The sequence below is a fragment of the Gymnogyps californianus genome, chromosome 3 (genome assembly GCF_018139145.2).
Source record: "Gymnogyps californianus isolate 813 chromosome 3, ASM1813914v2, whole genome shotgun sequence".
Taxonomy (NCBI): domain Eukaryota; kingdom Metazoa; phylum Chordata; class Aves; order Accipitriformes; family Cathartidae; genus Gymnogyps; species Gymnogyps californianus.
The window spans coordinates 56,823,712-56,848,779 of record NC_059473.1 but is presented as its reverse complement, the minus strand read 5'-3'; the positions used below and the strand labels follow the sequence as shown (position 1 = coordinate 56,848,779).

The window sequence follows — 25,068 nt, the reverse complement described above, 5'->3', positions numbered from 1 at the left end:
TAGTGAGTAGACAACATCCGAAGGCTCTTCCTGTGGCAGGGGGAACAGGCAACAACCAGACCCTTCTGCTTCGAAGAGCCCCTGAACAAATTACTGTCCTCCAGCAGGAGCCCTAGGAATGAGTAAGAGGCCCAGGACTAAGCTGCTGAACTTACTGTTGGCTCATCTGACTGATTCCCAGTATCTTCCTCCTCTGGTCCTCTTGCATGTGCTCTCTACTTTTTCTCCCAGTTGGAGTCTTCTTGATGCTGGTCAGCTTGCTAACGCTAGTCCTGATGCATTTATCTCCCCTTCTATATCCCCAACTCTAGGGACTCCGTAGAGTTTGAAAACAATTGCATTAGGATACCTCTTAAATTTCCATTGTCACAGTTGTTATTCAGACCCTGATCCTTTTTTCTCCTGCTATCATTTTCTTCCACTCTTCAGCTAGTGAAAGCACTGCCTGTATTTTTATTCCCATAGATACCTGCAGCCAAGGTTTATGTTCCGTTCCAAGCACTTCTGCTGAACTGTTCCTTCTCGGCTTTGGCTTTTCCCTGTTTGACACAAGCTCCTGGTGTATACAACTCTGTCAGACATCTCCCTGTCCTTTAGAATCTGCGTCTTCCTCTCTGTCTCTCACTGGCAAAACGTTGTGTCACATGGTCTCGTCTTTTTCTCTCATTTAAATTTCTCTACAAGAGCAAATACACCTCCTTGTGTTTCAAAAGTACTAAAAGACAATTCTATAGATAATAAAAATAAAAGCTACTTGCAAGAGTGAGTTTGTCTCATACAGCACCCAGAAGTGGGGGTAGGAGGACGGAAAGGGGGGTTGATTTGGTTTTACGCAATATAGACATGAAAGACTGAAGATGCTTCCCAGACTAAGAAAATACAGGGATTCATAGTCAACAATTTTAACTCTGCTGCCCTGCATAATCATGCTATTGCATGATACCTCTCAGTCTGATGTTCAAATTCAAATGGTGATTACCTTATTCCACTACAAAGACTGATTCTTATCTCTTACATTCATGGTAATGAATTGAAACTTCACAGAAATTAAATTAGCAAAAAGCAGCCATAAAGTAAGATCCAGATTCTTGTTATCATTTCTCTTTTCCTTACAGATCTATTTGCTTCCTCTGTTTTTCCTCTATGAAATCAGGGGAGCAGTTATAGTATCACTTCAACAGATTAAACAGATAAGCAGAGGGGTGGTTTTTTTAACAACATTTTACAAATCTCCACAGTAAGCCCATTAGTCAAAGGAGAAGAGACTATAAAGCAGATATTTTGGAAGGTTTATTAAAAATTATTACAGGAATTGCAAGCCATTCCTTTTTTTAAGCTAAGTGTAAATTATTGCCAAGAGGATCATTACACTTAGAAGCTCTGTAAACTGTCCTGCACCTGAAGGGTTATTAACACACACCACTCTTGTATAAGATTTCTTTCCTTCCACTGCAAGCTGACTTTTTTTTTCAAGGCTTGGTGTCACTGAAGTACAGTGTAAAATTGTGGCTATTGTTGGCCTCTTTACACGCTGTTCCTAATTTAACAAACAGAGCAGTTTAGAAGGTCAAATAGGAAAACAATATCTTAAGAAAATAGCAACTTCTGTGGCTTTGAAATAAAAAAAAAATCAGTGCCAAAATGTTTATCTCCTTGGTTCATGAAGCCATAAAATAAGTACAGCACCGTGAATCATCTCAAAACTTCAAAGCTTGTATGCCCAGCGTACCATTTTAGGGCTATTAAGTTGTACAGCTACTGTACTTGTAGTAAATAGTTATACAAGATTGTAGCAGCAGTGCCAAAGATTTCACCTTTGCAACAAAATTTCCTTAAAGCTACACTCTTTACCATGAGCTCACTGTATAAGCTCGTAATGCCTCTTACCATCTCAAGAGCTTCTGCACAAAAAAGTTATTGACAATTACATTGAAAATACCAGCTTCCTTTAGAGAATACAGTACTCCAAATACAGATAAGTGATATACACAGTAAGTGAATAATGAAATACAATAAGTTAATTCCTTTGACATATCAGCATTTCTGTAGAAAAGCAAAGTGATGGTTTTGCTCATTGCATCAAAGACCATGATGAAAATTCACTAAACTAAAAAACCTCATCCTGTAAGACTGAAGGTGGTACTATATCCCCAAGATCTCAGGTAAAGCAAGAAGAAAATAAAAAGCCATATCTTTCAGGAATACGTGATTCAGAAATGAGCAGAACATTTATTCATCTATGCTGATACCTTGCCTACATGTGATTTTTAGTGTTTTGTCCCAATTAAATGGTAAAAGGCTCCATTTACATGTGTATATAAAGTCTAGCCCATCACAATCTGTTTGCACCCGCCTTATGTGCAGCTGCTTGCTATTCCAGCTGGCTGGGGTATTCAAAAGGCACTACTGGTGTCTTACAGAGGCCATCTGGGAGGACTTAAGCCAAAATCCCCATTAGGCCATGTAAAGAGCAAGTCCTGTGCAGCATCCTGAATTTTTTTGTATATGTCATAGGACACTGTACAAGATTTTTGTTCATGCAATCTGGCAAACCCACTTGTATAAGTGGCCAAGGTTTCAAAGGAAAATTAAAACAAGCTTTTATGCACTTGGCATATTATGAATTGCATTGTCATGGGAGAACTTTGTTATGACCTCAGTTAAGAATCATGTTATACTTAAATATTGAAGATCATTTTTCAAGGTCATGCACAAGAAGCTGCCACAAGTTCTCTTTTCCCCAGCAATTTGTTAACACCACCAAGAGTGCAGAGTCAATTTAAGCAAGTTTGAACTAATGCTGAACAAGTTGCAATAAAGATTTAGACCAGTTCTCACCTTCCCAATCAGGGCATGTCTGCAAAGATACTCACCTCATTTTGGACATTGTCCTCAGCACGTCTTTATAACAGATCTCTGCCTACATTATACTAAACAGTCCATCATAAATTAATTTTCATTACTCCTTTTTGTCAAATAGATTAACTTTTATCCAGTACGTCTTCTAATTAGCTGTTTCTTCTTCCATGCCCACCTATTTACAGCATCAGAAAGACTGGCTGACCAAAACAATGTCTTTACTTGTTGCTTAGACACACACCCTCTTCTTTAAAGCCTACACAGCAAAATAAACTCCAGACACATCCCTGAAGTTACACTTATTTGTAAGCTGTATCTTCACTGCATTTCTGCTCTTTTAATATCAATTTCTTCCTTCCTCAACAAATATGCTTTCAACCCAGCCACTCGTATTGACTTTGCTCCTTGCTCTCCGTCACCTAAGTGCCTGCATTTAGCTAAATGAACTTGTGCAATGCTTCCAAGGCTTGAGAGATGTGCATAGGGGAGGCTGTTTCCTGCAACTGCTTTTTTCTACTGGTAAAAAACACATTCACTTTTTAGAAAAAGATGTTTTTACCCTTGATTCCAAAGCTTGAAACCTTAGTAAATTAGCTGAGAAAATAACTGAGTGGAATCCTACAATGCTATTGCACAAAATACTTCACCTAACAGAAAAAAGTTATTCAATTCCTCTCTTTATGCATAAAGTATACAAAAATCCTCTCTAATTAAGCAGTATTGCATAATTCCTCGTAATAATGGAGTATTCAAAGGCAACGTACTGTAGAGGTGAAAATACGACTTATATTGCCAGACACATTTCTCTTAATGTACATTTATTGTCAGTACATTCCAGCAGAAGGAAACTTAGGCAAACAGTCCAAACAAAGGCCCTGTCTCTGAAAGGTGATCAGTACTTCTAAGATTTAATATCAGCAACTGAGAACACTTAACCTTTTCTGGGGACCAAACGAGAGATCAAAAAAAAAGATTTAAATACCTAGCTCCTAAATTCCTACTCTCAGAGGACCCAGTTTTAGAGGTAGGTAAAAAATTGGGCCTGAACTCTTTTGAATCAACTTTCAAAAATACTTTAATTTCTGCCTTTGGTCATGCATACCATCCTCCAAGCCACAACACCAAGAACCAGCTAGGTGTCCACCACTTTCAGAATCCCCAAACTATTCGTAGTCTGTCTCTCCTGCTTTAGGACTTCCCTTTGGTATGATTGTTTGTACAGTGCCTAATAGATCAAACTATGACTGGGAAGGATTTTTTTAACCAAATTTCACCAGTTTTATATCAAACCTCACCTGTTAGGGTACTTACTAATGCATATACATAGAGTCATTTGGCTTAGTTTCTCCTTAGGAGCTATTTCAGCAATTAACAGGCACATTTGTTTAAATGTAAAATACATCGGATATACACAAATAGTTGATAACCTTATACATTTGATTTTCCAATTTCAAAAGCTTGCTTAGGAAATAAAGGATATATTTGATAAACCAGCCAGTTTTTTGATCTTCACCAGGTGTAATCATCTTGCAACAAGCAGTTTTAGAGAGATTTCTGAATAAAAACCAGATCTGAGTTCCCTAACAGTGTTGCTTTGTATCTAAACACATTTTCATTAATTACATTAACTATCAAAATCAAATGTCATAGAAGACAAATGTTTCCAGTTGAACAACATAATTAATTTACAATGTCATATATTCATGTTGAATGTAAATTAATGGATTTTAACAGACTTAGACTAATTATATCTTTAAAATCAGTAGAAAAGTCATTTGAATTTAGCTGTTTTGATAGTGAATAGCTTTAACTATGGACATATGTTCATTTTTCAAAAGCATTTTGTAAAGGCATGATCCAAAGCATACCTAAATTAACAGGAGAACCCGCCCTTGACTTGAACAGACTGTGGATCAGGCCTTAACCACTGTGACTTTGTCAAGAATAAAATTCTCAGGTGATTTCTTATAAGATACGATGTGAAATGAAACACACACAGTTTCTCATTGATCATGGCTGGAGCCCACAAAGTGACATGTGAAAAGTGGTAAGAAGGGAACCCATGAGGACTGGAAAAGACTCAGATTTTATGGGTTATTGATTTACCAGGAAGAGTCTTGCCAAGTTTAAATGAAGGAAAACAGAAAAATGACATAACTTGGGTGTAATGCTGTTGAGGTAATGCACTATGTGAGTGAGAGCTGTGGTAGTGTTCTCTAACATCCCTTCATAAAGTAGCTACATAACTTTAATGAAATAAATGGCTACAGTAAAAATTTGAGAGATCAGAATCCCAGTGAATTATAAAGTATAAATTACCACATGTGCCGGTATTTTTACAAAGCTAAAAGTACAGCATGTGCAATAAATTTCTAATAAACATTTAAATGTTAACTTCTGAAAAATAGTCTTATAGACTGGAATTTTAAAAGGTGATGAACTTCAATTACAAAACTACTCTCTCATTTAATTGATATAAATCAATTAAACCACATGAATGAATGTGTAACATACGTTCAAACAAAAATGTTACATACTTTCCACAATTCTGTAATTCCCTTCCAGAAAGGACGGGTCATAGCTCAGCAACCATGATGCACCAAAGTGATAAAGATAAAAACATCTAGTTCCAGTAGGAAAAAATTTCATACAAAAATTGCTATTCTGGCTCTGTTTTTCAGACCCAAATCTCATGGAAGATCTGTAATTTATGATCAAAAAGATAAACTGGCAATTAAATAAATAATACTAATACTTATGGGCTCAGTAATGATGCTGAATTTATGGCTTACATTACAGACATGAGAGTAACCCTTTTTTCAAAAGGGATCTAAATAATTAACATAATTTGATTAGATCAAATTGATTAGATATGGCTTTGAGTAATCTGTTTTTACCTTTAATTTTGCTGGGTTTTATCCGAAAAAAGGATTTGCAATCAAAAAACTGTCCAACATCCTATAGTGTGGGGAAATATCTTTTCTTGATTAAATCTTTCTTCAAAAGTCACTTACGTTGCACTATAGTTTTTTATCAACCAATATAACATAAAATTTGTGATTTTTTATGTATTTACACTTAAGTGAACAATTTGCATGAAATTAGAATCTGTAGTGTGAAAACCAGTATGTCTTTTTTCTATTGGTTTGTCATGTAGAGGTTTTTATAGTCCACTGGGGCTTTTTTTTCCTTACCTGGAACTCTCTTTGCCCAGTTGATCATGTGCACTAATTCTCTGTCTGCAAGGTTGGTCAACAGGGTCATCATAGAGGCTTCATTGAATGGTCTATTTGGGTCATATTCAGAATAAACTATGGGTGGCTCAGCTTCCAGCAAGGCGCTGACCATCTGTTCTGCCGTCAGGGACAGGGCTGGGCTGTTCTTCTTGTTATGTTTAACAACCAGTGGACTTGTCCAAAGGGTGGGAGCTCGCAGCTCCGTTGAAGCCTCCCCGTTCCTGGAATCCTGCTCCTCTCTTTGCCGTTTTTGTTTCATCATTCGCCCACCTCTGCGGTCTTTCCGGATTCCTAGAGACACACAAGAACATAATGAACTCCTTTCCTTGAACATATGTATTACATACACATGGCTTCAGCCAACCAGCAGCTGCTGTTGGTAGACACAGGTAGCATTAACTCTCCGTTTATTTTCTGAAGACTTCTTCTTATATATGGAATCTTACATCAGTAGCTGGAGAGAAAAACTATTTTAAAAAGTATAGTGTCAGGAATAGTGCACTCCTTCCTAAAATTCAGATCAGTTGGGCTTACACAGGACTCTAGACTAGCGACACTGTACAGCTGCCTTAGCCCCACAAAAGGAAGTCAGTAATTGGGAATAAATAAATATTTCTTTACAGCACAAACTTCAAAGTATGTCCCAACATCTAGCAGACAACTATTCTATATATGATCAATGGTAACTTAATGATCTGGTTGAGCCAGATGGATCACAGAAGTAGCTCTCAAAGCTATCCAAGAAAGCTTTGTTCAAGTTCACCAATTATTTTAATTAAACACCATCCTATTCCTGAGCTTGTGATCTTCATAATTACATAAAAACTATCCAAAAAAGTTCCCATTATAAGATGAGCCTATACAGCGGTAAAGAATGCCATATAAGTAGATAAACAGAAGTAAGGAAAGATAATTGCAACCTCAGAATCTAATGTGGGAGACCTACTGTCAAAAGGCTGTAATAACTGCAACAGAAACAGTCTTTGTCATTACTGCACATTTCTGCAATGTGCTTAGCACCATATGACCCTGAACCTTGGGATATTATCGTCAGCCATACCAATTAGAACAACAACATAAGACCTTATAGTGGAACAAAATCTCGCTTTGTGGAAGGGTTACAAGAAAAATATAATGTATAATATATAAGTCTGGCTCTGAGTGGAGGAGGCACAGGAATTCTGAGGCTGAGTTAAAAACTTAAATCAATCATCAAATGGGGGCAAGGGACAAGAAAGTAATAAGGAAAGCACACAAGGAATTGAGCTATGAGGAGAAGGCAGCTTATGATGGGGCTTGTTCTGGAGTTCTCATGCAATATGGAAAAGCAGCACTAGTCCTAGTTTGAAAATCAAAAGAAGTATCTATAGAGAAGAACAAGGCAAACTATTCAAGAAACAGACAAGAGAGAACAATTTTAAACAAACAAACAAAAAAAAACCCCACACAGCTTTGAGAACTGCTGGCACTTGCAAGCGATCAATACAGATCTTTCTGATGGGTGGGGGAGTGGGAAACACAATCTTTGCTCAGCTTTTTTCACACCACAAAAATTTAAACCTTTATATTCCCAGTCTTTGTTAGCAACACCTTCATCTCACATCCAATATTCCTTCATATAAATGTTCGATCATATCAGCAGATGTCCTTTCCCAATGTCAAAGGAACAGAGAGAATCTCTAGGTCTGTTTGCCTCTTTCTTACAATGTGGTGATATTTTCACTGAATTAATACTTGAAGATTAAGCACTTTACATCTAATTCATGCAAAATCTAGTAGGCTTCCTGATTCTATTCTGTTAATCTTTCCAGATAAAGCAAGTTCAATAAATCTTTCATCACTCCTACTACTTAACCTCTACATTTTCCATTTGTTAAACTAGTTGTAAGCCAAAAGCCTCAAGTGCACTGCTGCTTCCATTTTTCATTCAGCAACACCGATTTTTCCTACCACTAAACTGTTTCTATTTAGGAGAGGAGGAGGAGATCTTGCTATTAAGAAAAAGACTTATTTTGGCAAAATGTCATCCTAGAGTTATTCTCGTTGGTAGCTTACTTCATTGCAACACTTGATAACATGCATGCTCTATCTGTAACACATTTTTGTTGTATGCTTTATATCAATGTCATGTTTTTGAATTAAAATTGCCCTGTGAAACATGCAAACATAATCACGTGAACAAAACCACATGGTTCATACACACTAAAGCACTTGTTAACTCTCTCACATCCCAAATTCTACAGCTGTTCATCCAGCAACTTCCTTTTGAAGAGTTAAAAGTATCCTTGGGGCCTGTACTGTCCAACATACTCATAAATAGATAGACTCAGAACTGACATAATTCAGAAACAAGATCTTGGGGTTAGAATAATACTATAAAAACATCAGATAAGTTAGTTTAGAAAGTAAATAGAAGGCTAGAAATTACTAGGAGGGGAAGAGAGGACAGAGCATCTTCATAAATCACAGATTTTATTAACTCATGAGGCACACTACAAGGAACACTGTGTGCAGTTCTGTTCTTCCCATTTTAAAAAGAGATATAAAAGAAATGAAAAAGGGATAAGAGAGAGACAAGTAAGATGATCCGAAGTGCGAAACAATTCTGGTGCAAGAAACAGCTAAATTGACTAGGTCTGCTTGGCCTGCAAGTCAGACACAAGACTACAAAATCAGAAGCAGCAAGAAGATAAATAAGATACAAGCACTGATGCTTCTCTTCTAATACAAGATGGTATCAAATGAAACTACCCCATGCAAGGTTCAGGACAGACAAGAAGAGATTCTCTTTCACACCATGCAGAAACAAAGCTGAAAGTGTGAATACATTAGAAGGTGGTATATGTTAGAAAGCTGTAGGCCAAATTTGATGGAGAAAAGAATCCATTCAGGGTTAATAAACACAAATAAGACACCTTTGACTTGAGTCTCCGTGACATAAATTACTGGAAGATCAGAGAGGATTTTTTTGGTTTTGCTTTTTACTTATTCCAGGCCTGCCTTGTTAAATAAAACAAGGATGTGATGAGAATTTGACATAACAGAGGGAAGGTGGCAAATGTAAGCACATTTAGCTGCTTGCAAATCAACTAGATCCTAAATAAGAACAATAGCTTTATTTTTAATTCATCTACAAGCTTCCCACTGGCTTTTCTTCACCTTGAAAAAAAGTGGTGCATTGAGCAAAGTTGAACGTAAACAGTTTGGAGGAGATGCCCCACACAAATTTATTTTTACATTTTTATTTTGGGATTTTAAAAAAACAACCAACCAACCAATCATAGTAAGCCTACACTGGATTTTGTAGAGACCAGATCTGAAAAAAAAAGTCAGTAAGGGTATGCATTCCTTCTGCATCACATCAGCAGCTGTGATGATCACAGACAGAAAGGTCTTTGAATCTGTATAAGCATCATACTCATCAGAGATTTATAGAAATTACTACTAACTCTTCACCTAACCCCTAGATGGACAAGCAACATAGTGATTTTATTATTCATTTTCTTGGACCAAATAGGAGTGAGTATCTCTCTGAAAAATGCAAGTGCCTCCAAATCTACTTCAGCTTAATCAAATTTTATCTCTGTTAAAAAGATAATAGAGATGCACAGTCACTAATTCCAAAAGACAATTCTATCAAGCTACAATTTCATTGCCAAAAGTGTAATGATGCTGTAAGGTTTTTTTAAATATATGAATATATTAATTTTGATTCCACAGTTCAGCCAATAAAGGAACCTGAATTGCCAAATGTTATGAAAAACAATATTCTACCAAAAATGGAAGTACTATGTATCTTGCAAAAGCTCTAAAAGAATTTCCACTTGCATTTTAAAGCTACAAGAGCCAATATTTTCAAAGGCAATTTTATAAAGCTTCATATGTAAATTCAGTCACCTTTTTAGATATGGAGGCAGATTTCAAAACTGTTGAGTAATTATATGCTCCAGTCAATAGAACCCAAGCAGCAATAAAATTGCATATGGACCGTGGAGGCAATGTTAACCAAAGGAAACACTTCACTAGTGTTTTCCCACATGTGATTAAAACAAAACAAAAAATAAATTCCAGATTATTAAAAAAAAATCCTAAATCAGGAATGTATTGGATGAATATTGAATCTCAGCCATCCAACAGCCAGCTTCTTCTTACCTACTTCTAAGAACAAAACTCCATCTTTATATCTTCAGTATTATATAAAGTATTCAAGAATATTTAGAGGAAGAAGAGGAGGAGAAAAAATAGAATAAAATTTGCTTTGTTCTGTGTGAACCATAGAATTATGCATTTTAGATTTAAAGATATATGTATAATCTCAAATTCTATTCTACTTAAATATATATCCTATGAACTGCTTCATATAATATTCTTCAATTTCTTTAGTATTAGAAATTTTGTGGGAATATTTGTCAAGTAAAGAATGCTTATTGTTTGCAATATATGGGAACAGATTTGATAAAACCCAATAAACTTTTCTTGGCACTAAGACTGAAAAAAACCTGGTTATTTGATAAAACTGAAACAGTCAAGATATTTTTGTGTCCTTCCTATTGTTCACTATTCTGTAAATCCTAAACACAACAGCTATTGCTTTTTGTCTTGTTTGCAACACCCACCTGCTATCTGGAATATTTATTGTGCTATTTTCATTAACATGATACAAAAAATGCAAAAGACCTTCATCTTCTCTTTCCCCCATATGCACAACATTCACTCTGCTTCTTCACATGAGGGGTGGGTATTAATATGGAAACTGCATCTGCCTGTCATTGTAAAGCCTATTCACTTGCAGCCTGTTTATTAACCCATCTCTTCATGCTCCATTTCAGTTTTGCTGGAGTTCCGAACAGCTTTCCAATAGCTGCAAGCAAAAACTACAATAAAGTTATCTTCTACAAATAGTACCTTTCTTTGAAGGTTAAAACTCTCGAGTGAATTGTATTTTTAATCTTATCTTGTTTACCTGCAAATGCAGAAAAAAAAAAAATTCCCAATATTTTTTTGAGTCTGCAGAGCTCTAGTCCTCTAACTGCGTTTTAGTATACAGGTTTTCAGCAAATCATTTTTTGACTATCTGTATCAGTGGTCATCAATCATTGAGAAGGCTCCAGGCGCTTTATGAGTGAAGCCCAGCCTCACAAACACAAACTCTCCTTGACCTGCGATCTGGATCACCTCAGAAAAAGTGAGAAGTCAGCCCTGAGAAATGTCTATAGCCCAAAAAACTTTGGACATTCTTTAGGTTTCTGTTTCAAATACATTTCTGTGCTTCACCTTGCAAACAATCTGCAAAATCAGTTATGGTATCGTGATACATATTTAACAGTGGCAACAGAAACAAAGTTTTGCAATTTTCTGGAGGACAAAGGATACTAATAAGATGATACCATAAGGTGGTTCAATATAGGTCACACTGATAACTTCTGTATTTTCTAACATTTGAGAACTTCACTTTGCAACTTTAATCAACCATTAATATATTTTATTAGTATATGTCATGACTGTACTTACCATACACAGAAATTGATTTTCTATCAATGCAATTGTAGCTGTCATTGCGTGACACACACAAGTCACCTGACAACACTGTTCTAGTTTGGGAGAGGATATAACTATTTTATTTTATAGAAAAATGTAAGTAGGCAGAAGGCAATTACACAAATTGTGAATTTAGGCAGGAACAATATCTCTTGTCTTGCAATAAGTGATAAGGATGTTGCAGCTGTGGTATTTTTCTCAGAATATCCCATTCAGTAAAACTGGGTTAGTCCAATGCTGTTTATCTTAGAAGAACCTTACAGCAACATGAAAGTAAGATAATTTAAAATCACCACCTTCTTTCAAGAAGTCTGGAAGTTCATTATCATTGTGTAGCCAGACCATAGAAATATACTCAGTTCTGAAGCAATTTCTTTTTTTAATTCTCTGCCAATAAATGTGCAAAAGAACAGCAATCTCTCCAAGATAGGTGCAGGAAACACATGCTGCGCAACCAGAAGTGGTGGCACATTTGACTTCAGAATTCCAGGTCCATACAGTGGGAAGAGACAGTATTTTATCCTAGAAACTGCTATGTAACATGTATTGGAAATAGGAGGTTTTATTTCACATTTTATAAACAAAGAATTTTACCTGTTATTCTATATGCTTTCTATGTGTATAATTAAGTAAGATTTTGTTTTGCCTCCTGAGGGAATATTTAGGAAAAGAAAGATGACTGGTGAGAGCTCTCACTCCACCTCAGGAGCTGCTATTTGCAGGAGAATGAAGAAGAAAAACTCTTCTTTGCTACTCTTCCTTATTTTAACACCCAGCTTTCAAGGAACTGCTCTGCTGCTTCTCCTTCTAACCCTGGAAGATAGGGCTGTAGCACCTAAGAATTCACAGGAAAAGCAGAACAGATAGAAAGAAAAATTGAAACAGCTAGAAAGAGAATTGATTGAGATCTGAAGGGGGGAAGACAACTGAACTGATGTGGGGAATAGGATTAATTAATGCTTCTAGGATATATTTAATTACCAGGACATAATTACTGGATTGGGAAGTAATTCTAACTGCTGCCTACACAATTTTTCATCATATTATACATTTGCAGAGGTGATGTACTCCATACTCCATTAGGTTAATTACTAATATCTTTTTTTTCCGGTGTACCTTTCTTGTTTCAGAAGGAAGACATGATATTATCTTTTCTTTTTATGCAGTGACTGACACAAATAAGTCTATCTTCATAAAATACTTGCTTTAGGATATAGCAGTCAGTACCTCCATGTGTCTTCTCCCTCCAAAAATTTTAACTGCATTGTCTCCTTGCACTTGCTGAGTTTATACTGCACTACAGATTTTTAAAGTACTAAAAGAATAACTTTCTAATCCTCACCTCCTTTCATGGCAATGCCTTGACAGAAAGAACCAGTCATTTGTCTCTCTTTGTAGAAACACAGATTAGGGGCGTATTGTTTATTTGTTGTGGGTTTTTTATTTTTCCATACAATCTGCAGTAAAATTCATATTGTTTTTCATTGATCTACAGTAAAATTCTGCTTTTAGTAGTTTCTGTAGTTGTCAGAACATATATCATCATAAACATCATATGAGTAGGAAAAAAATGTAACTGGTCATATGTTGTAGCCATGATAAAGCTGTGAGATCTCAGGTACTCTGTTATTAGAACACATTTTAATATCTTCCACCTAAAGATCTCAGGGCTCTTTTATTCGTAACGGTTTTAACTTCTCAAAAAACCAAAATGTTAAAATCAATGTACAAAGACTTAAAACCACACAGTGAGCAAGCAAGAAAGTTAAAAGCAACACCTCAATCACCATTAGTAAACCTTACCCATCTCATGTTGGTATGCATGTGTGTATTACTTAACAAACATTTCAGTTTAAAACTTTAGGCACATAAAAAGTTTTCTTTGTCTAGCATGTTCTAGCCTTGATGCATGCAAACAACTGGGTTATCTGTAGATACAGTCTTGGCTTCCACATTGTGATTCAGTGACAATAGAAAGGCATTTTAACAAAATAACAGAAGATGGTTTTAATATTAGTGTTTACATATAGTCACAATTTGAGTAATGGCACAGTAGTTGTCTACTGCTGCAAGGAAAACCTTATATTCACTCCAATTGCATTTTAGATACTTTACTTCCTTAGGTTACCAGAAGACATCAGGTTTAGAGGGGAAGTCCAGCGAAATAACAAATCCATGAACTGTTAAATCCTGTGCCCCCTTTTTGACGAAGTAGCATCAGAGAAGCAGCATGCTGTTGGACTAAATATTAATTAGTCAGAATATTTCAAATCATAGACAAAAATAATCTCTATCACAATATCTGGATTTTTTTTTGTCCCCTAACTGCTTAGAAACCCCATAAATGACATGGAAAATGTTTCACTACTGTTCACTATCTTTCCATTACTACCAGTGCCTTGCCATCCTACAGTTCCCACACTCAGTTCACTCAAGTGGTGATAACAGCGTCAATCACTGCCCCAGCCATGGGCACAAGAATGTAATTACTGCTCAAAAGTCATTGGCACATAACTTCGAGCTGTACCACTAACGGTACGTGGGCAGCACTCTGCAAATCCTTGCAATAGTCAGTGCTCTACAAATTAACCTCCACTTTATACTTGACAGACATTCGGATGGCATTTCAAGCATTTAAACTAGTGGAAACAAAGTAGATTTGGAAACTTGACAAGTCAAAACATAAAGGCAAGCTAAGTGCCAGAATTAGAGAACCAGAGTTCAGTTCCTAGGCAGCAAGCATATAAGCAATAGCTTCTCATTCATATCAATGTTGTTTCATGTCTTACTGGAACTATTTTGCAAAATAAGTAACTTTTAACCCAGGGAAGAAGCTCCTACTTAAAAACTGTTTGCTCAGAAATGAGTTTTTTAGCTTTGAAGATTTTCTTCCCTATTTGTGGCTTCCTGGTAAAGCAGACTTTTCCTTTTACTGTTTCTTTTCCATTTCAGCAACAGAGCTGCTGCAACCCCTAGGAGGAACAGGTTCAGAACAAGGCTGGTGGAAACGTTATGGGAAAGGACAACCTTATGCACAGGAAAAGACTACAACACCTAGGTTAAACAGGATTACAAAATTAAGACCTTTGGCTCATAAATAAATTGGAGGAAAAAGTCAGAGTGGTGATAGTGAGTGTGAGGATGGCGTGGGAACTGTGCTGAAGCTCACTGTAGCAATCAACAGTTTGTGGCCACACTCTGAGGGGAAAAAAAATCATGGCAGGAAGGAAAAGGAATTACTTTTGGGTTTTTTCCTAAGAGGGCAACAAAAAGATGGATCTATGGTTGGTTTTGGAAACAGTGATCAGTAAATGGCTTACCAGCTAACCTCCCAGTCTGGAGCAACCTTTGAACCTGAGGCTCTTTGTCCACAGTTCTGCTCCTTGTCAGCAGATCCCAGATGATAAGAGACATTTGACTCTTCTATATACACGCACAGCCTTGCAGCATTAACAGCCTATAATTTTGTCAGTTCGTCAAAGGAGTATTTCAAAAGTGCTTGGAAACACCTTCTCTTCTAAACAATTTTGTTACTCTTCAGGACTGATCTAGCTCATCAGAATTATGTTTAAAATTGCCAGAGAGAAGGAATATCTGGTGTTTTGTAAAACAAACCCTGCTTTAGAATAAAAGACTAAACGTATGTTGTAAGTAAAAGAGATTATAAATAAGAAGACATCCTTCAGAAAGCCAGAGAGTCTATAGTCCAGTTGATGATCAGAGTATTAAAGGAGTATGCAGAGAAGAACAGGCCATGGCAGAGAAGCCACGCGAATCCTTTGCACCAGTGTTCACAAAGGAAGAAACCAGATTTTTCTATGCCAAAAACCCTTTATATAGGGATTAGGGGAACCTTTCTGAAACTTAAGTGAGAGTTGAAGAGGCTAGAAATCCAAAAGCCTCTCTCCAATGTCCTAATACAAGAGGGATTTACTAAACTAATGGAGAAAAACTCTGGGAATCGGTGCAGACTCACTTTGGTGTCATTGCTGCCATTGGCAAAAGTAAGTGATTGCAAAAGGAAAACCATGTGAACAAGCCAACAGTTCTCTTATGAGCACAAACCTGAGTGTCGTCTAAGCACAACTGGCTTTAGAGTCTAAAAGGTGGATGCAAGCAAGGTAGCTGTCTCCTAAAGACCTCTTACAGTAATTTTGCTTTGGAGATAGACCTCACTAGGCACACCTCCGCTAAATTCAATAGTTTTTTAATGCTTCCTTGGAAATAAAAAAAAATCCAACAGCTTCCTCTAAAACATAAGGTCACTGTAGCTGCTGTACATAAGTAGAGGTCAGGAATACAATTACATTCTTGATAGATTTCTAACAGATGGAGATTGCTGAAGCTATGACTGTAATGTAGGTCCTAATATTGTAATGTATCTTGGCATGATGGTCCTCCCAAGGTGATTTTGAGAGATTTGAGATTTTGAGACCTTTTCTGCTTGGTTCTCTCTACAGAAATACATTATTTGATCACAGGAAAGTAACACCATTTTCCAAATTCAAATTTTATAGGCTTAATAAATTACTTCTTTTGAATATGATTCAGACAATCAGCCCCTTTATTTCATATGCATTTCTCTTTTAGAAAATCAAACAGAAATGTAAATTGTGCTGAAAACCCAGGTGGGTTGACAATTACTTTAAATGAGAAACATTGTCTGAAATCTTCTAAAAAAATTAATCAGACTTTAATGTCTAATCTTGAACAGGCCTGCCTCAAGTGACAGTGCTTAATAGCCTGGTTTCTGACAAGGATATCTAGACACTCAGTAGTATAAATAAATAACAGTTTTGAGGTTGGTCTGTGCAACTGGATGTTGCAATTTTTTCTACTCCTGAGTGGTTGATGAATGTTATATGTCTGTTTATGTGTGTGTTTTTTTCAAAAAATATCTCTCATCCTTTTCCAAACTGGGGCTTTTTTCTCCTCTATAATCAGGACTACCTTCTATTTAAAAAGAGAAAGAGGGAGAGAGAAGCCACAGCAGGGGGATGCAGGGCCCAGGGCTTACATTCAGATATTCTAGTTCAAATTCCAGCTCTGCCAGCGGTCTGCTCAGTGATCAAGTCACATTACATATCACAGTGTCCCAGTATCCCTATCAGCTACAATGCAGATCGTAAAACTGGTCTTCCATATACAGTTTTTAAAGACCTGGGGACAAAAAATGCTGTTAACAGGCAGGCAAATGTAATTTGGGGTCTCTAATGACTATTCATATTCATAAGTTTGAGAACCAATGATCTACTAATTACAGATGAAGGTGCAAGACATGATTCATCCTAATCTGCATTTTGGCATTCAAACTTTGGCATTCATATTACATGTTTTAAAGAGTGTCAGAGGACATGTAGAAGAGAAGGAAGAGAAGTTCAATTAATGCATCATTCAACTGAATCCCTTTCAGTGCTGACACTCCTGCACAAATCATACTAAGTTTTGGCTACAGTAAGCATGGCAACAGCCCCATTTCTAGACAATATTTACAGGGAAGCCATAGACATTTCAGGGGTCACAATAAAGCCTTTGCAGGAACCATACATCAACCATGATTTGGAAAAGCCAAGTAGTTTTAGAAGTATGAGTCTGTTAGTATAACTCTCAAAGACAGCGAGAAATTGTAACTGCTACATTTTAGAAATTAGATAAGTTAATTAGGGTATTGAAGCTATTTGGCCTGATATATCAGGACTGATAGTGCTAGAATTGAACTGTAAATGCCTAACCAAGTGAAGAACCGGAAGCTCTAGTGCTCTAGGAATTTCTCAAGCTCAGCAAGGAGAAGACTCCAGCTGTTCTGACTGCATAGGTTTGCTCAAAACCAGTGAATGCACAGTGACACCCTGAGGTACCTGTAGTATGAACAAGTGGCAGGCAGAGGTGGAGACACAGCAAGGATCCTAGACTTCATTTAAAATTAATCACCAATTTAAATGGGGACCGTCTTATTGCTGTAGCTACTCCCAAGTAATATCACAACTAAAATAATTCCTAATTAGGAATTTTTATGTATGTAAAAGCCAAAAAGCAAATGTAAACAAATATATAGATATAATTAGCTTTACAATCTCAAACAAGTGTTCAGGAGTAAAACATCAAAAATTCTGCAGTATTAAAATTTTTTTTACATAACTAGCTATAGCGTATAATTAAGCATAAGACAAGTTGTCCCATTTCCACCTGGCTGTAAAAGGTCTTAAACAACCTTGTCTAAATTCAATGTTGAACCTGCTTTGAGCCCAACAAGAGACCTCCTGGAGTTCCTTCTAGCCCAGATCATTCAGTGAAGTGGAATAGGAAGATAAAGTATTTTTGGCAAAAGTGTTCACAACAGTGGTCTCTTTTTCTTAACTTGGGGGCAGAACAGTGGAATATTATATTTTGGGCCAATTCAACGTCAACAATCCACTTTGCATGTGTACAAAGCGGAAAAAGAAACATTTCACTAAAAAGTCTTGTTTCAATTCTATCTTCTTTTCCAGGAGGCTCTTCTAAACTCACAGAACTTTGCTTCAAATGCTGCTTGAGTACATGCTTTCAGCCCATCAATTACATCTTAAAAATCTACATTCCCTCATACATTTATTGGGCCCCACCTACACAGTTATTTGGCTGAGTACAGAACAGCATGTCTAATAAGTATCATAAAGGTTCTCCTCAGACGAACCGAAATAGTTTCACATTGTTAATCCATTTTCCTTCATTCACTAATTTCTATTTTTAATATAATATTTCACTAAAAGATAATTACATGGAAAACTAGAAAGTCTTGAGCCCTTCCAGTGGTTGCATCAGACATCGATTTACCTCTGCTTTTGCAAATGATTTTAATAACTCTCTAGCCTTTTAGCATGAACCAATATAGCGTTCAGCAAAGGGAAGCATAGCTCTCTCCATTTAAAGACAAAAATCAGCAAGGTTCTTCTCTGAGATGATGGCAACTTTGCCAAATGTTTTTTTCTTTTCCCTGTAAAAGTTTGTCTTAAACTTCAGCAACATTGTCACACTGAACTAGACTGAATTCCCATGTGGTTACAGGTGGGTAACTATTTCAAGAGAATGCAAGACAAAAACTGAAAGCCTCCGGTCTCTAGACTCCAATCTCCAGAAGTTAATGAACATTTCTACAGGCGCCTGGAATGTGGTTACAGCATGCTGTTATGGCAAACACAGTCTTTTATTCCCTGGGCTGTACCGCAATAATCTCTGAAGGGTTCTCAGATACTTTGTGAGGGCAACACTGAAAGATGTGGGCTTCAAATGTGCTGTAATGCTGTAATTTCATTATCAGAAGAAACAACACTCAGAATCTTCTCTCTACAACATGAAATTTCAGGCTGTTCAAAGACAGTTAATACCCCTGGTTGTATACACGATCACCATCTGGATCTGGCACATGACCACTCAAATCCTTGATCACCACATTTCATACGACTTCAGGTTGGGAAGCCATCAGCATTTGACAATTGACAGAATTATGTAGGTCTCAGGGTGGCTAAAAATTGACTACCAGGCAAATAACTGATTTTTCATTAAGGATCTCGCATTTAATGTTATGGCAAATTTCTGCCATAGCCATTGATTCCATTAGCACTCTATTGCTTTGATCAGAGCACTTGATGTTAAATCTGCCTTGTCACATATGAAAGGAGGGGAAGAATGTAGCATGCTAATAACTAGAAATCCCCTTCCATTTACCACACTATAAAAATACTTAATTAATAAATACCAATAAAAATAAGGTGCTTTTGATTTCAGAGAATGAGGTTCTTCGGAGCCAAGTCATCAGAAAGCCATTAAAACAACGAAGAAATTGAAAACTAGATCTGTATTGGAGCAGAGATTACCTGGACCGTACGTACGGTTGGAGCTTCAGGATTGCAACTGCTGTAAACACTCCATTTGGAAGCTGGGACCCCCCATCATGTGAAATAGTAAGTTGGAATATACTACTCCAATCCAGAACAGAAAAAATCTTCAAGAAAGCATCAGTGGATCATAAACAAAAACAAGGCTACTCTTCCCTGCTACCCAACCAGAAGAAAGAGGGACATGACAAGGAGTTTATTCCATGTGACCGCTTTATCCTCATGTACAAAACGGGGGTGCACAGACTAAATAATAACATATAATTTAAGGTCTTTTTGGCTTATTCAGAAAGAGAGAGTGAAGCGTTTGGACAAAATATAACAGCTATAAATTCTGCCTCAGATGCTGACTACATCAGCAGAGATTCTGGCAGTCTAATTGTCCCTCTAAGCAGCACATTAACAGATGCAGAAGGAAACACTTGCAAACATAAGAGGAGAGAAAGAAAATAACTCTTCAGTACTGAGGGAAGTTTTTAAAAGATGAAAGAACAGTGGGACAAAAAAAAAGATAAAATTTCCACAGAAACTTAAATAAATGTTCCTACAGTATAGCTCAAAAGCCACTTGAAGCCTGCATTTTTTCTGAATGAAGCCCCAAAAATATATTTCAGTTGTGTCCACTCTATTAAAAATAATATATATGAACTTTTTTATGCTCTTTTAAGTGACCTTCTATGAGAAAAACCTCGGCAACCATAGGTCATAACCTATGTTTAAAATTAACCAGAGATGTTTAATCAAGATTTTATCTAGCTTCCCCCATATTTACTGAAACTCAATAATTAATATCAGCTATTGCTCAGAAGTTAAATGATAGGTAAAAGTCACAAGTTAGCAGCTTTGACAATTTATTAAGAAACCTCAGCTAATTCAGTGCAGAAGGAAAACTGAGATTACATTTAGAGAAAAGAAAGATTACAGCTGTTTTCCACTATGTATAAAAGGTATATCATCATAAGCAAATTGTGGAGATAGATATAGAAGTGAGATATGACACAACTGAATATTTTTCAAATGTATGATAGAATTAATGCCTTTAAACAAGGCAAATTCTTCAATATGAAAAAAAGGAGATTACTTAAATTAAAAGATTCAATCAAGAGAACTATGAATTATTAGAGAAAAATGTGGACCTTGAGTTAACGACAGCACTACATGATTCAAGTATGTTGAAGAAAAGTGTTATTATAAGAGATCTATTAAAACACAAAAGCTTGTCATCTCCTCAGAGAAAAAAAAAAAACAACCAAAAATATTTAAAAATACTTAAAAATCAACACTTTAAAAGTTAACCAGATGGCACACCAAGAATATTCACTTAACCTTTATCTTCATCTGAGAGAAACGTGACAATTATCAAGTACTACCTAAAGAAAAGGATTTCTTTCTCCCACAGCTACAGGGACAATACAGGATCATTAATGACTCCAGCAGAATCTTGAATGCTTTACCTCATCTTACATTAACTTTACCTTTCTTGAATACTTCATCTGCAGGCATGCCAGATTTATAACCTGCAACTGAGGGATCTCGAGAAATTTTTCCCAGACTTCATAGAATAAATATTCTTAAACTCTTGCCTATGAACCACTGATGGACTTCTGTGCATTATTAGTTGTCCTGTAGGAGCTGGCAGAATTTATGCACCTGATCTTCCTGTTTGTAAATTGTGAGCTTAGTTTAAAAAAAAAACAAAAACAAAAACAAAAAACCACAACATTGACTATTTTTGAACTGCCAGTTGCTGTAGTGATTATAGAAATCTTACAGCATTGTAAAAGGAAAGGATGAAATCCACAGGACTTTACTCAAGTGAGGGCCACTGTATGAAATAAAAATTCCAGAACGTCTATATTAGAAAGAAAATTTGGACAAAATTGCAGTCTTTTTTTTGGACTTCTTTAATCTACAGAATGCTAGCTGAGAATTCTGTGCAATTTTTATGTGATTGAAACAACTATGTATGGAACAGTGAAAAACCTATTACAACATGTATCTTAGAGAAGGGATATCAAAAACATCAAACTGGTACAGTGGATCATTAATTAAATACATATGAGTATAAATGGATGGAAATGTGCCAAATGAAAGGTGTAATATAATCAACATAAAACATAATGATATTTCTTAGCTATGATCTGCCATATGGACAAAGGTCAAAGCTAAAGCTGCATGGCAAATTTATGTATGGCGTTTCCTGATTTTAATTTGCCTTATCTGAAACTTTAACTTCTCCAGACCATAGCTGTGATACTAATTATATACATTTTACTTTAAAGAGTTATAGTTGTATACACCAGGATGTTAAGACAGAAACCAAGAAACTTTGGATCCATAAACTAAATCTTATTAAAAAAATCAGCTACTGTCTTAAGTCTTAGAACTAAAAAGAGATTTGACACCTTCCTCCTGCTTGCATCCCAAAACTGAGATTAACAAAATCAGTCTCAGCTCTTGCTTAATCCTTGAGTTGAGAAAAATGTAGATTCAACCTCAAAGTGCAGCAAAAATGGACTAGTTTTCCTTTACTCTTTGCCCTTTACTCTCTGTCCCAAAGTTCCCAGACTTGGCCTACCTTGACTGCACAGACTGAGCTTATAAACCATCCTTTGTTGTGGGGAGGACAAACATGATGAGCTACTCCTCTCTCTTGCCCCAGATTTTTTGTGGAATAAGTAAGCATTAGGTGTGCCAGAGAAAGGGAGAACCAATTTGCAATTTAACAATTAGCTCCTTTCACACACAAGCGTGGGTTCTAATCCTTTCTCTTCTGAGCACTTACTAGTTTGCTAAATTTTCCTACAGAAATAAGTTTCAATAAAGCTAGTGATTACTCTTCACTAATAAAAACAATCTGAAATTTTTAGTAGGCTGCAACAAAATTTTCTCCTGTTTTAGAGCAAATATGAAACTTTATGATTTTCTGTTCTTAAATATTCTTAACTCTTAGGAGCTTGGCTTTTTCAAAAGGATTAAAAATAGCTAAATTCTGTCTGCTTTTGACAAACATAAGGTACTGTAACATAGAGGAGAAAGGCAGGTATCATGATCGATCCAAAACTATGTTACAAAAAAACTCTTCCATCTAAGAACACACCGTAGCAATTGTTCAGTATTGTCATGTATTTCTAATGTTGCCTCCAAAACTTAAACACTGTGTATATAAATGAAGTAATTTAGTGATATTCCACTTCAGCCTAAGCATTCAGTGTCTGATTCTTCTTCTCTGACATCATTATTACGTAAGTATATTCCAAGAAAGGGGCATTTATCTCAGTTTTTATAAAATGAGTGAGCCTTTAATGTTATTGGGTGAAATTAATTCACATATAAAATATGTGTACAGTACTGGAATAGAGGAATTGACTTTCCCTTCCATAATTCACAGAACAAGTATTACATATTCAGAAGTATATTTTAATGAATATGGACTGATCTGAGACTACCAGTGCTTTTCACACTGAACTGCAAAATGCTACAAAATCTTGGGTTAAGTTTCATTCATCATGATCTGGAGTCTACCATGAGAGACCAAAAAAATAATGAATTAAAAATATTAACAGAAGAATCCTAACTCCGTCGAAGTCAATGTTCCTATTAATTTTGATGCAAATTTGGGCAAGATTAATAACATGGTATTTGGGCGGTTTTTATTTTTTATTTAACCACTCTTTGATTTAATACACTTCAGCTCAATAAAATTAGTCGCTTCCTCCTTTAGGAGCCATATCAGCTGTCCAATGAAGTTAAAAGACAGGAAGGCAGACACCAATGCTGAGGATTTGTTGATTGCTGTGTACATACCACCTTTCATCATTCCCACTTCATAGCATTTTCTTAGTCGGCAAGCCTGGCAACTCTTTCTTCTGTTCTTGTCAATGGTGCACTGGTTAGTAGCAGGACACATGTAGTCATTGTGCCCTGTAAAACCAGAGGGAAAGTAAGGACACAGTTATACACAGACATAACAAAACTGCCTATAATACTCTCTTATTTTTCATTGAGTATTTAGTACAGCATCTAACATCTCAGGAAGAAGGTAGGGTTACCATCATAATCTGTCATAAAAGTATTGATACAGATAGTGAAACTAACATATATTCACAATACATTTATTCACATGTTCTTTAAAAGTACTATTAAAACCACAAATTACAGCTTCTGTAGAACAATTAAAATAATGAACAATTAAAGCAGTCACAAAAGAGGATAGATTAATATGAACGAGTTCCTTGACTTCCTTGCTTTTTGCCTGAGAAATACAGTGCCATCTGGTCCATGTGCCTGTGCTGATGTTTAACCAATAGACTGCACAAAATGGTTGGAGGTTTATAGAATTAAAAAGGCCTGTGCACAGAGTATTATTTGATATCTACCACAATCTGGGGCAGTTAAGAAACAAACAACAACAACATAAAATAGAAGCAACAACCATTAATTAATTGTATCTCAGGGATAAATCAGTCTCCAATCCCAATTACATATCTACTGATACATGCAAAAACCTTTTTGTCATGACAAATTCTTAAATTACCATATGCTGCAACCAAGTTTGGTACTGGTACCTTTTCCTTCAGAGCTCCACTTCTTCATTTATTACTGTCTACATCTCAATTCTCTTTAGAAACATTTTCAGCGTCCTATAATTTGTTACTGCCAACAAGCCTCTATTCCAATTTTCTCTTAAAAAATGTGAGCTTAAACCTGCCATAAACTTATTTTCCAACCATAGACAAAGTTTAGCAAGGACAAAAAAGACTATCCAAAATGATCTTATTGGTGCTCTATATTCATCTAAACACAACTAAGGTACAGCACACAACGAAACAATTTTACTGCAGAACTGTTTGTTCTTTCTTTTAGGTCAAGGGATCAGCTTGAGGTAGAGCAGGGTGGAGGTTTGACAGAGGCCTTGGTCTCATCAAGTCATCTATCCTTGACTAGAAATTAGAAAATAGAGTAAAAATTACTATCAGATTACACCAGGAACATCTGCTCTCTAATGCTACATAACTGGGATCCAATCAAAATAAGCAGCCAAACTGTAAACTTGTTAATATGGTGACAGCTGACTACACACTGTCTCAAAATAGACAGAATTATTATTTTTTAAGTCTACTTGACAGAACAGTATTATACTGGAAAAATCTGAATCCACAGGCTTTGTTCCAGGTAAAAAGGTAGAACAGAAACACTACCTCAACCTCAGCATGAAAGACCATTTTAATTTTCAGTTCCTCTGGTAGGATACAGACTGTTCTATATCTGATTCAAAACATTTCACATGTAAGGAAAAAAAAATTGAGTCAGAGAGAAAACAGCCTCAACCATACAAAAGTGCAATATCTACAGGGAAAAGGAGCAAAAAGGGAAAGTCCTGTTTTTAAGAAAATGCACTTTTATTAGGTCACACTAAACAGCAGCAAAAGATTGTAGCACCTGACCTCAACCGCCAGCCTTGTTTTATAAGCCAAGCTCTGAAATAGCATGAGAGAAAGACAGAAAACTTTAATTACTCTTCTTAAAAACAAAGAAAGACTTTGACAGAGTATCTGATC

General features: G+C 36.1%; 1 protein-coding gene across 1 annotated transcript in view; it reads right to left on the bottom strand.

Annotated features, from left to right (window-relative positions):
- The window catches only part of ESR1 (estrogen receptor 1), a 112,962-nt gene that overhangs the window by 44,616 nt on the left and 43,278 nt on the right, over window positions 1–25,068 (bottom strand). Inside the window, 2 exon segments of the mRNA XM_050893423.1 lie at window positions 6,054–6,386; window positions 23,315–23,431. Of these exon segments, the coding sequence (XP_050749380.1) occupies window positions 6,054–6,386; window positions 23,315–23,431 (450 nt within the window).